The 13,403-nt window shown below is 34.4% G+C and overlaps 1 protein-coding gene across 1 annotated transcript in view; it reads right to left on the bottom strand.

Moving 5' to 3' along the window:
- dhx29 (DEAH (Asp-Glu-Ala-His) box polypeptide 29) overlaps positions 1–13,403 on the bottom strand; it is a 32,060-nt gene that overhangs the window by 12,191 nt on the left and 6,466 nt on the right. Inside the window, exons 6-16 of the mRNA XM_056466552.1 lie at positions 13,214–13,351; positions 13,008–13,134; positions 12,776–12,931; positions 10,972–11,152; positions 10,766–10,886; positions 6,895–7,515; positions 3,647–3,790; positions 2,609–2,785; positions 2,385–2,525; positions 833–977; positions 261–381 (exon numbers count right to left, since the gene is read on the bottom strand). Coding sequence (XP_056322527.1) covers positions 261–381; positions 833–977; positions 2,385–2,525; positions 2,609–2,785; positions 3,647–3,790; positions 6,895–7,515; positions 10,766–10,886; positions 10,972–11,152; positions 12,776–12,931; positions 13,008–13,134; positions 13,214–13,351 — 2,072 coding nt within the window. The remainder of the gene's footprint in view (positions 1–260; positions 382–832; positions 978–2,384; positions 2,526–2,608; positions 2,786–3,646; positions 3,791–6,894; positions 7,516–10,765; positions 10,887–10,971; positions 11,153–12,775; positions 12,932–13,007; positions 13,135–13,213; positions 13,352–13,403) is intronic.

Below are 13,403 nucleotides of genomic sequence, written 5' to 3' on the forward strand. Positions count from 1 at the left end.
GAGAACAGCTGTAGTGACCATCTAACCATACATGTAGTAAGTATACAGCTGACTGAGTAAATTCTCTATGGGGAGACCTGTGTAGGTGGAAGTAAAGATACACTGCGTGGATTGAAACCAGAGACCGCGTGATGTCATGTAAAAAAGGGTCTATTAGTGGACTAATGTATGGAAGCAGTGTGCTTATATATAGATAGATTTTCTTTATATAAAATTAAATATGCTATATTTTCAGAAAATGAGATTTCGGCTGGAGATACCTGTCCTTTGAGCTGAACCTCTTGTCAGTGCTTAGTAAATCATGCAGCTGCTGAATATGAGCCAAGCCTGGGAGAAAGACCAGAACCGCACCATCCACAACACGAAACTGAGGGGATTTATCTGAGGAATAAAAGAACAGAAAGTGTTTCATTTAAAAATACTAAGGACAGTATAAAATGTATAAAAAAAACTGAGTACTGCTTACATTAGAAAATTAATTTAGTACTAAATTAATATAGTAATAATAGTGTAGTAAATTTCTACAGATATAATATATAGTATAATATAATACAAAATAATGTAATATAATACAATACAATACAATATAATATAATATAATATAATATAATATAATATAATATAATATAATATAATATAATATAATATAATATAATATAATACAATATATTACAATATAATATAATACAATACAATATAATACAATACAATACAATACATCTCAGCTGACCACTTCTAATTGGATTAATAAAATGCACGTCAATAGCAGGTGGAAACAGGATCTATAAGTGCTGAACTCTGCATATGCTACAGTAGGTGTAGGATATTTTACCCAGGTATGCAAGCAGGTCTAATATCAGATCCATGTTAATCTTATTGGGGTTCATGTACTGCAGGATGTGCCGTGTGCGGCTGCTGAAGTGATCCAGCTCAGGGCCCAGATCCCAGCCCGAGGACGAATCCCTCACGATCAGCTCCTGAACACAACACAACAAACACTGACCAAACAATACATGCCAACAGTAACTGAATGGCATCACACATCATGATTAACCTAAGAATCATCACGTTTGACTTTATTCAAGACTAAATACGTTAATAAACTTTAAACTCCTGTTCAATACCTGAACTAAAAGAGGTACAATTAAAGTGGAATGAATTTTAGAAAAATTTGTATAGTTGATGGAAGTGTAGTTTTATTTTAATTCATTTTTAATGTATTTTTAAAAATAAAAACTTCATATGCTACCTACAGCAATATTAATTAATTTAAATGGATTAATTTATTATATGGGTCTTTATATTATATGGGTCCGTTTGATAAATATTACTACTACTACTAATAATAATAATAATAAAAGAAGATGCCAAAACACTTAGTTTTAATTTGATATTTTTCTATATATCATGTAACTGATAATAACGAATTAGTAATAATAGTAATAATAATATAATAAATTCTTACAAAATAGTCTGAATAATTGGCTACTGTCTGAAATTTAGTAAACATGCATTTCTGCAAATAAGTAATTGGTAAGATAACAAATAAATATGCTATTTATATTATTTAATACATATTTACTTATACCTAAAATATATTTATTATTTAATATATAATATTATTGTTTTTTCTAATTTTTTTATTTGTGTCATCTACATCACTGGTTCCCAAAGTGGAGGTTGGGGCTCCTTAGGGGGTTGTGGGACAATGACAGGGGGTCGCTTGGTGATTTAAAAAAGTCAAATAAATTTTATTAAACTATTAGAATTACAATATTTTAACCCTAACCCATATTTTAATAGTAAAAAAACAACAACATGCAAATGAAAAGCCATCAGCCTTTAAATATATAAATTTTTTGTCATAGGATTGGTGTGTTTACATTAGATTAACAACACAGCAATAGCGTCAGCTGCAGCAGACTGATTTTACAGCACCAGGTTAAACTTTCTGACACCTTTATGGCAATCAAATACATTAAAAATAAATACAGGCCACAACTGAATATTGAGAAGGATCTCTGATTGGCGGTCTCCAAAATTAAAGCAAGAATAGACTTGTGCTGAAAACATTCTGCCCACCAGTCTCATCAGTTGAGGTTAATATTAAAATTAAACTAATTAATAAATGACTATAAAAATGATATGGTTGGTAGACTGTGGCACTTTTTTGTGTTGTCAATATGCTCGTGTTTATATAAGCCTATTGCTGTATGAGCAACATTTGCATATTTATAACCACCTAAGAGGAATTTGGGGGTTGCGAATCACTGGCATTGTTATTTTAGGGGTCACGGGCTAAAAAGTTTGGGAACCCCTGATCTACATAATATAATACGAACACAAAACTAATCCATGGTCTACTGCAAGTCTTCTGTCCCAACCTGGTGCTGAACTGTCTTTCCTCCTTTCTGTGTGATGCCAATGTTGATTTCCTCTTCCTCCTCCACAAACTTCTGACTGTACTCAGAGTCCTGCTCCAGAACGTAGCCCGTCTCCTCCACGATGTCCTCCAGATGAAACACCTACAACCACAGCACTGCATTACCTCTGTGCAAACTCGTCAAAACAATAGCATGTTAGCAAGTATGCCATTATATAATCTTGCCTCCACAGGGAAAGTTCTGCCAGGTATGGAGACCACGGGACAGCGGTTGAAGTAGTTGGCAAACTTCTGACAGTCGACTGTAGCACTCATCAAGATCAGACGCAGGTCGGCACGTTTATGAACCACTTCTTTTAGTATAGTGAGGAGGAAGTCTGACTGTACGCTGCGCTCGTGAACCTGAAATAATCAGATACTAATTTTGAGTTTGCATGGTATATTTTTATACATACCGTTGAGATCAAAATTATAGGAGAATTTATAAACGCATGATTTTTTTTCTTAATGGTTCAAAATTTAAAGGAATTTAAAGTCAGTTGTGGCTATATCATGCTAATAGAACAGTGTTTTACAAAATAACCAACAAACACAAAGACGGTGATCAAAATTAGAGAACATTAATGACTGTAAAATATAAACTTTAATTGATTTCAGCAAATCTGTAGCCACAGGACAACAATGTAGTGTTTTCTTAGCCATATCTTTGTCAGCACAGATTTTCCAGAGATTTTCAATCAGGTTCAGTTCAGGACTCTGGGCTGCCATTTCATTATTTCAATGTTTTTAGCGATGAGGTACTATTTTACTGTGTAATGGAGCTCGTTTTCCTACATAAAACTTTCGGGCTGCTTGAGTGTTGGACTGAGGGAAAGGACAACATGTTGCCAAAGGAGCTTCTGATAAACATTTGCATTCACTTCGGTATAAGAGACTCTTGCTGCGTAAAATGTGCTTGCTTCACCTCTATACAATTCACTTATTTACAATTCACTTTGACTTCTTTACACACTCCGGGTTAAATCTTTCCCCAGATTACCAGTTAAATAAGGTTTATCAGATAATTAAGGAAATTATGCCCTGGTGGCAAAAAAACACCAACAAGTGAGAGGTTTCTAAAAATGTTATAAATCTGATCAATGCTCTTTTTTCATTTGATTAATTTAACTTTTTATCTTGGTCAGTTTCAAAAAGTTTCAGGAAATGTGTGGGATGTTCCCTAATTGTGATCCCCACTGTGTGTGTGGTGTATGTGCACAAGACCTCGTCCACGATGATGTGTGTGAGGGAGTTGAGGAGCCGGTCCTGCTGGAGTTTGCGCAGCAGAACTCCAGTGGTGCAGTACAGCAGTCGTGTGGCTTCACTTGAGCGGTTCTCCATACGGATCTGGTATCCACATAGGGAATTCTGTAATGCAGACAGTTTATTACAGCTACCATAAAACACCTTTATATAAGGTCACAGGATTATTTAACACATCAAGTTATGCTATTTTGAAGAAAAGTCAACTTTAAACAAATGGTAATACTTTAGTATATTTTCATATAGGAAAACATTTCACAATTGCACTTATTTACTACTGGTTTATTACATGCCTATTACTAAGATGTTAACTTTTCATTAGTAGTTATAAAGTATGATCTTATTCTGCATCCCTAATACTACACAAAACCTAAACCCAACTTCTACATTACTAACTATTAAGCTAGTAGTGTTAAATAATGGTTTGTTAATACCGTGAATTGTGACCTAAACTAAAGTGTTGTTACCATCACACACCACCTCACTAACTGACACACAATAAAGCGAAACTCGTTAAATCAGCAACTTACTTCATGGCAAGAAAAAAAAATTATATATATATATATATATATATATATATATATATATATATATATATATATATATATATATATATATATAATATTTAAAATAATAATAATACTTTCATAATTCAATAAGAGATTTTACAAAAAATAAATAAATAAAAATGAAACATTTTATATTAAAAACATTAGATATGATTTTTCAGTTCGATATATGATAAATAACTTAAAATTCTTTTGAGGGACACATTTTCATACACATTCATCCAGGTGCTCAGTATAGAAATCTTGTCTAGTAGACTTTAAATCTTGACAGTCTAATAACATGTTTTTTTTTTGTTTTTGTTTTTTTGGTGAGGACAGTGGTTGCATGTTGGTGGTACAACATTCTTCAATAAAATCACAAATGACTCAATCTAAAGTGACCTATTCAGCATCTAGTATAAACAGTTTGGTCATGCCTGGTCTCAAAAATAAAATTTGAAGAGTGACTTTTTACATATGTTCAGGTTGATCTCTTGCAGTTTATTATTTGTACAGGGTTCCTATTCTATATGCCTTTTTATGTATATGCACAATTTAATTTAGATTTCAGATTGGAGAGATTTTCTCACTGTTTAATCACCTTCAAGTATTACAAAACCCATATGAGTTTACCTTTTCTGTTGAACACAATGCTATGAAAGTCAGTGGCTACCATTTTCCAACATTCATTTGTGCTCAGAAGAAAGAACCTCATGACTAAATGATAACAAAACTTGTAATTTTGGGTAAACTGTACCTTTAAGACTAGGACCACGGTAAGAAACTAAAGGCATTAAATTGGTGCATTCAAGCTGTTATTCAACCTATAGGTGTAAATGCCCTGTTTTAAATCTGGTTTTAGCAGTTTTTAACCCTTTTCAAGACAGTCATTAAAATAATCATTGGAAAACTGAGGGTTACTGCGGGAAAAAGTGTTACTGAGGGTTAAAGTCCACAGGAAGCTGCTACCGTAGAACCGGTAGTTACGACCCTTTTTTTCTTTTATTGTGACGGAGTTCCCAGAGAAATGAGCTAATTGGCTGTAGTAAATTAGGCAATTCATTCAGAAAGATCGGGAAAAGGGTTTCGGGAGAGTCATTACAAACTAACAAACACCTCCTCATTTCAGTTTGTTGACATAGCACTGTCAAAACTGACAATTGGAGGGGCGTGGTTACATATGTTAACCACACCCAATACCTCAGACAGACGTAATCTGAGAATTTAACAGAAAACAAACAGAAAGTGCATTTTCAGATTTCAATTTTACACTGTGAGGTTAACGATTTTTTTTTCTTAATGACATACAGAGATGAATTGTTCACTACAAAACTAGCAATGTGAGCTAACAAAATCAATATGGTTAGTTTTGATTACATGAGTACTTTAAACATTTATTGTGGTAAAGTTGGAATGAAGTCTAAATGTACTCTTCTTAACTTTATATGTATAAAGTAGTGCTTGTTATTAAAGATGTACCAGTAACCTTCATTATCTTGAAAAATTCATTTGCCCTCATAATCTTTAATCAAATATCATAACCTTCCCTCTTTGAAACACCTTTTCTTCACTTCTGGTTACATAGAATTCCTTTCGGCAGGGGCTATCAGTGCGTGTCTCGTTTCTGCTCTGCAATTGGTCAATCTTTCTTTTTCTTTTTTTTTAGTTAGTGTTGGGGAATTCATTGTGTCTTGATGAATTTCTGATGAATGTATTACTCTCATTTATATAACTATTTGAGTGATTTCAGTATTATTATTATCTATTGTATTATTACCCATACCTGTGGCATTATTATGAGGTATGTGTGCTTAGGCAAATAAAAAAGTCACCCTGTGTAAATGCAGTCAGAGATGAGAAGAGAAATTAGAAGAGCAGCATTAACGTCACAATGAGAGTAGATTTATGGAAGCAAGACCATAAGGACACCTGCGTTCTGTTCTGTAACTCAAGATCATACACATTTGCACACTCAGACATGCGCCCCCGCTTAGTTGTAATGACTTTTAAAAATATGAGTACCTATGAACTTCAGCAGAACTTACACTTGACAGCTCAGTGGATAGTGACCAAAATATATTGAGTATTGTTTTTTGGCTGAATCAACACTTTTGAAATAGGAAGGAAAGACCTTAATTGGACATGGATAAGACCCCTGAAAGACCCTGAGATTCTATTGGTGGTGGACACCTGAGTGATTTGAAATCCCATTAGTAGAGAAGCTAATGGAGGTGTGTTAATGTATACATTTGGGTGGAGTGATAAGACAAAAAAGTGTATTCAAACTGTGTGCAAGCCTATATTTGGCAGACACTCGAACGAGCTGTCTCTGTTGTTACTGATGCTGTAACAATAAACTGCTTTGCCTAAAGACTTCGGAGATCTTAGACTTTGTCATTTTTTCAAAACTTTGACTTAGAGACTTAGAATATTTTGCAGACCAGAATCTTTTTTCCACAATATTATCAACATCCATCTTTTAGCAATTTAATCAGATCCCAAGTGGCGAAATCATGCACTGTCATACTCCCCACTCCCCTATTTTCTCACTTCACGACTGTTTCAACTAGATGTATGTCATGACAAAAGAAAAAAGGATAATGTTAACTTACTTTCCATGCTAATAGTAAAATTTAACTTGAAATCCCCTAGAAATCTCACCTTGCTTCCCGGTCCGTCCTCACTGCCCAGCTCCTGTGACACCCTGCAGGCCAGACTCATGGCGGAAATCCTCCTGGGCTGCGTCACTACCACACTGCAGGGCTGAGCAGCATCTCCAGTGGCCAGCAGCTCCTCCAGGATGAACTGAGGGATCTGTGTGCTCTTCCCGCTGCCGGTTTCTCCAGCGATCACCAGCACACGGTGGCGCCGCAGAGCCTCCAGCACCTGCTCACGATGCTGAAAAACCGGCAGCTGTTTCCTTTCATCCAGTAACCTGCGAGCCAGAGGAGAAGCCTGCAGTTTGAGGAGCAGCCTCCGGGATGCTTCCTCCACCATGAGGCCCGCCGGTCCTCCTGATGCAGCTCCGCGCTGGGGCTCGTGCTCCTCCTGAGTGTCCAGGTTCTCCCAGGAGTCTTCTGGTTCCGCGTCCTGGAGCGGTTTCTGTGGTTCTGGCTGCGATTGGAGGCTCTGCTGCTGTTTGAGGCGAGTGAGCAGACGCGAGATGAACTGGTCTCTTGGTTTGTTGATGGCTGAGAGGGTTTGTTCCTCTTCTTTTTGTTCACCGTCTCGCCACTCAAGCCACACGTCACGGTAGGTGGGAGGTAGAAGCTGATGAACGGACTAATAGAGGTCGAAGGAGAGATCAAATAAGTGTAATGAGATGCACAAAAATAATGCATATGGCAGATTCATTTTCTGCAATGTGATGAAATGCAACATTGATCATTAGAATTAAATAGCTTTTTTTCTTAGAGCTAGAAGGGTAAAGTCTAGATAGAATACAGCTGTGGATACGCACATCAATATAGCATCATTTTGTGGCACTTTTTTTTAAACAATAATTCATATTTTTACAGTAGTGTGACGGTTGGGTTTAGGGGTAGATGTTAATAAAATACATTTTATTGGGTAATTTAATAAATAACAAATAACACTCGGTACAACTACTGTTTTTACATTACTGTGACGGTTGGGTTTAGGGTTAGGGTAGGGGTAGACATTAATAAAATACAATTCATTGGGTAATTTAATAAATAATATAAATAATTCTCACGAACTTACAGCAGTAACCGTATCTGATCAAGTAACAACCAGGTAAAAGGGCTACTGCATTATGCTGGAAACAAATAGAAGCTCCATCCATAGACTGATGATTGTGGATAAAAGAGATATTGAACTGTATTGGACTGATATCATCAAAAGCAAGCAGAAGGACTTTGACCATTTTTGGGAACCATATGCTGTATGAATATTATGTAAATTGCTTTGTAAACATGAATTTTTTATTTTATTGTAAAATTTTTAATCAATATTTATTTTTCAATGTTTCAACTCATTATTTTTAGCGTCATTTGAATATGTATACGTGTGTATGTATGTGTATACAGCTGAAGTCAGAATTATTAGCCACCCTTTAAATTTTTTTTCTTCTTTTTTTTAATATTTCCCAAATTACGTTTAACAGAGCAATGAAATGTTCACAGTATGTCTGATAATATTTTTTTCTTTTAGAGAAAGTCTTACTTGTTTTATTTCGGCTAGAATAAAAGCAGTTTTTAAATTTTTTTAAAATCATTTTAAGGTCGGCAGCAAGGTGGCGCAGTGGGTAGCACAATTGCCTCACAGCAAGAAGGTCACTGGTTCAAGCCCCAGCTGGGTCAGTTGGCATTTCTGTGTGGAGTTTGCATGTTCTCCCAGTGTTTGCGTGGGTTTCCTCCGGGTGCTCCGGTTTCCCCCACAGTCCAAAATACATGTGGTATAGGTGAATTGGTTAAGCTAAATTGTCCGTAGTGTATGTATGTGGGCGTGTATGGATGTTTCCCCAGTGATGGGTTGCAGCTGGAAGGGCATCCACTGCGTAAAACAAATGCTGGATAAGTTGGCGGTTCATTCCACTGTGGCAACCCCAGATTAAAGGGACTAAGCCGAAAAGAAGATGAATGAATTTATTATTATCAAAATTATTAGCCCCTTTAAGCTATATCTTTTTTTCAATAGTCTACAGAACAAACCATCATTATAAAATAACTTGCCTAATTACTCTAACTTGCCTAGTTGACCTAATTAACATAGTTAAGCCTTTAAATGTCACTTTAAGCTGTATAGAAGTGTCTTGTAAAATATTATTTACTGTCATCATGGCAAATATCAAATAAATCAGTTATTAGAGATGAGTTATTAAAACTATTATGTTTAGAAATGTGTTGAAAAAAATCTTCTGTCCGTTAAACAGAAATTGGGAGAAAAAAAACAGGGGGGCTATAACTCATATATACATATATAAGAAAGGTGTGGATTCATGTGCTGTTTTGTGGGCTGCATTGTTATTGTATGCCTAGCTGATTGGGGGGAGAAAAAAAATCTATAAATTTATTTGGAATTTTTTTTTTTAAATCACAAAAAAGAAATGAATTGCTATATTTGATTTAATTCTGTAGCGTTTTATTCTATGTTAAAGTGTTAATTGTTCAAGGAATGGGATGATTTTATTGGAAGTGCAAAACAAACATATTCAAAACGTCAAATATTTAAAATGTCAAAATTTGAAAAACTGGAATTATTAGTATTTTTCCTCCTGAAGCATTTTTTTTGTAAGTGTGCACCATCTCTATACCGCACCATTTTTTCAGTTGAATAGTTCAAATAATTAATAATTTATTTTCATTCACACTTGGGTTTACAAGAAATAAAGCAAACCCCTTCCATTTTCCAAAATGTCAACAGTTTCATGTCAAAGTATTCTGTAGTTATGTGTTTGATAAATACTGTAAGAGGGTGTGGACTGTGCCAATGTTGATGAAAGGGGGGAGGGGGAGACTGTACCAAAGTTGAGGACCATACAAATAAGAGAGTTTTCCCAAGAGAAATAAAAAAACAATAAAAATGGAATGTTGGCAGGTATGTCCATACTAGCCACTAGTGGGCACCATTGCGCACATAAACATCACCTTTATACTATTTAACTACAGGTTAACGGTGTTTAAATATAAGAACTTTAACTGTTAAAAGCTATTAGTTACTAATTAATTAGTTAAAGTTATTAGTAATTAATAAAGTTATGGTAAATAATAATTTTAACTTTTTTGATTTCGATAGTAATGCAATAATGTGCACCTTTTGTAAAGCTGTAACAATAATTGAAACAATAATTATTGCGAAAAGTGCTACACAAATAAACTTGAATTAAATTGAAATGAATAATCTCCACATATACTTTACTAAATAAGATATAAGACATGAAGAGAAAAAACAAACGCTTGTGGTAATATCTGGATTATTTCAAGTTATCCTGGGTATTTTATAAGCATTAAAGTATATTTATAGTGCAATGCTAATTGACCTAGCCTTTATCACTTTAAAAAGCATGACGACTTCTTCATTTTGTGATATTAAACAATGTCTGGTCACAAAATTGTTATTTTAAAAACTCGACTGGTGTTATGAGGTGAATTTAGATAAAAATTTATGTCAGTAAATCGGTGTTTGCAAACAGGCTCAAACACGCAAACTATCTCACATGGTACTACTGTAATTAAAAATCATTTCACAGACCAATTACAGGTTTTATTGTTACTATGATAAATAATTTTTTTCATCATAGGTGAATTTTTACCGATTTATTGCAAACAATAAAATGCCTCCCATCCCTACACTGTTGGTTTCAAAGTATAACTCCGCACTTTACATTGAGCCGGTTAGTAGCTGGGTGAAGAACCTGCTGTACTAGTGCAGATGATACAAAGTGTGTCTATATAAAAGTATATACGTGTATATTTTATTCGAATAGAATGAACACATATACAAGATATGATTACAAATAAATACAATCAACTATTTGTATATTTTGTGAATGGCCTGTATTGAATCTCACCTGCCCTTTGACAAGGTTATAAAGTGCTAGTGTGGCTCCTAAATGCTGGGCCTGCATGCCGTCTTCAGTCAGGATAGTGGGACAAACCTCCAAAACATCATTAGGCCTCTGAATACGAACCCTGAGATAAATGACACATAACACGACCCTGTTAATCAATTCAGTACACAATCACAGTAGATACAATCCATTTTAAGGTAACATACTTGCATTTCCAATATCTCCCAGCTGCAACCTTGTTGAAGGATGGCGGAGGGCTCTTCGGGAGGTTCTTCCTGCACCAGTCAATCAGAAACTGTTTCGGTGATTTGCCAGTCCAGCTTCTGGACGTGTAGTCAAAGTTACGGATGTCTTTGGGCTCCTTCTTCTTTTTCTCCACTACAGCATCTAATACAACATATCAGACTGTCAGAGATATAATAAAAGAAAAGAAAATAAAATAAAAAAGAGAAATGTATAAAAACACTTACCAAATATACAGTGAGGGAAATAAATATTCAACACATCACCATTTTTCTCTGAAAACATGTTTTTAAAGGTGCCGTTGATTTAAAATTTTCAGTAAATGTTGGTAAAACCAAATAAATCCATATATGCAAAGAAAACAAAACTAATTAGTTTACAAATAAAGTTATGTGAAATGAAATGACACAGGAAAAAAAGTATTGAACACATGAAGAAAGGAAGGTGTAGAAAGACAGAGAAAGTCCAGACAGTAGCTGAAATCTCTCAGTAGTTCTTCAGCAACCCTCTGCCCTTCCTCATTGTAAATGAATAGTATCGGCTTGAGTTCAACATCTACATTACCAGGAAGATAAAGGTGAAACCAGGGTGGACATTTCAGCAAGACAATGATCCAAAACACAGCCAAGGAAACTCTTGAATATTTCAGAGAAAGAAAATCAAGCTGTAAAATGGCCCAGCCAATCACCTGACTTAAATCCAGTATAAAATACACATAAAGATCAGATTTAAGAGACAAAACCCACAGAACCATCAAGATTTTTACACTGTTAAAATCAATTGAAAAAAATAAAAAATAAATAAAAATAAAATAATCGCACCTGAACAATGCATGTAACTTCATTCTCCGCATGAGACTCATCTTCAAGCTGCCATCAGCTGCCAACTTTTCACTCTGGGTTCCTCTTCATCCTTCTGCTATTGTAGATGTTTGACTGAAGCAGCGAATATTCATTTACACTGAGGAAGGGCAGAGGGTTGCTGAATAACTACTAAGAGATTTCCGCTGCTGTCTGGGCTTTCACTGCCCTTCTACACCTTCATTTCTTCAGGTGTTTTTTTCCTGTCTCATTTTATTGTATTACACATAACTTAAACTAACTAGATTTGTTTTCTTTGCAAATATGGATTTCTTTGGTTGTTATCAACATCCAGTGAAAATTTCAAGTCAACGGGACGTCTAAAATAAGTTTGACATGTTGAATACTTATTTCCTTAAAATATAAATATATATATAAAATATAATTTCATAAAATATAAATATAATGATATAAAATAAACAAAATACCATAAGTTAAAAATAAGACAAAGTAACAAACTATAAAATAAAATCAAACAAATCACACAATGATGTAAAATAAAATAAATATCAAATAATATAATATAAACAAAACTAAATAATATAATAGCATTGAATAGAACTAAATTAATAACATAAAAATAAAGAATCAAAAAATAAATAAGATAAAAAAATAAAACAAATAAGCACATCATAAAAATACTCTATAAAACAATATAAAGTTACAAAATAAAACTAAATATCTGTAAAACAATACAAGATAAATTACTATTAAATAGACCATCAGAAAATGCAATAATACATAAAAACTATAAAAATAAAAGGATTTAACATCTTAAATATTAGATTAAAATAAGAAAAAAGATAAGAAAATATTTTAAAAACAATGAAACTAACACAAATTAGCAACAGAATAAATTATTAAATTAACATATCCTACAAACAAAAATTAAATAAACATTTCTGACTTTTTTCTGCTGGTGCTGCTTCAGCTTGCTCAAAGAGGTTAAAGTTGAGTTCCTCTTTGCCATCAGTGACCACAGCTGCTTTCTTTTCTTCTTTAGGAGTGTCTTTAACTTTTATTGCAGTGTTAAACACTGGATGACACTCCAAAGTCTTCATTTCTATATAACAAGCAATAAAAAGTTAATTTACAGTAACCTTTCCTAAAGACACTGACAATAAAGAAACAGAAAAGACCTTGCTGGATGACTCTGATGCGGTCCTGTGCAGCTCTCTGACCCATTTTGTCTTTCTTGGCTTTAGATGCGGTGGCCATTTCTTTAGCGTCGTAGAGCTGAGCGGTGAGCAGCAGGTATCTGTCGTTCTGCAGAAATATGTTAGCTCGTGAGAAGATTCTGATGTTAAAGTGACATCATGAAGAAAAGACACAGAGTTAAACTCACAGGATCAAACTTCTCCTCCAGCTCTGGGTTATGAACTCTGTCCTCCTTTTCATCTTCATCGCTGCTCTGATCCTCAGATTGCTGAGCGTAGCGCAGGATCCACTCCTTCATACTGCCACCATCCTCTTTTACAGGAGTCTGTCAATAGAAATATTGTTTACGAGTCTTAAACGATTAAGCCTTTTGTTAA

Source organism: Danio aesculapii, chromosome 10 (assembly GCF_903798145.1).
Source record: "Danio aesculapii chromosome 10, fDanAes4.1, whole genome shotgun sequence".
Lineage (NCBI taxonomy): Eukaryota > Metazoa > Chordata > Actinopteri > Cypriniformes > Danionidae > Danio > Danio aesculapii.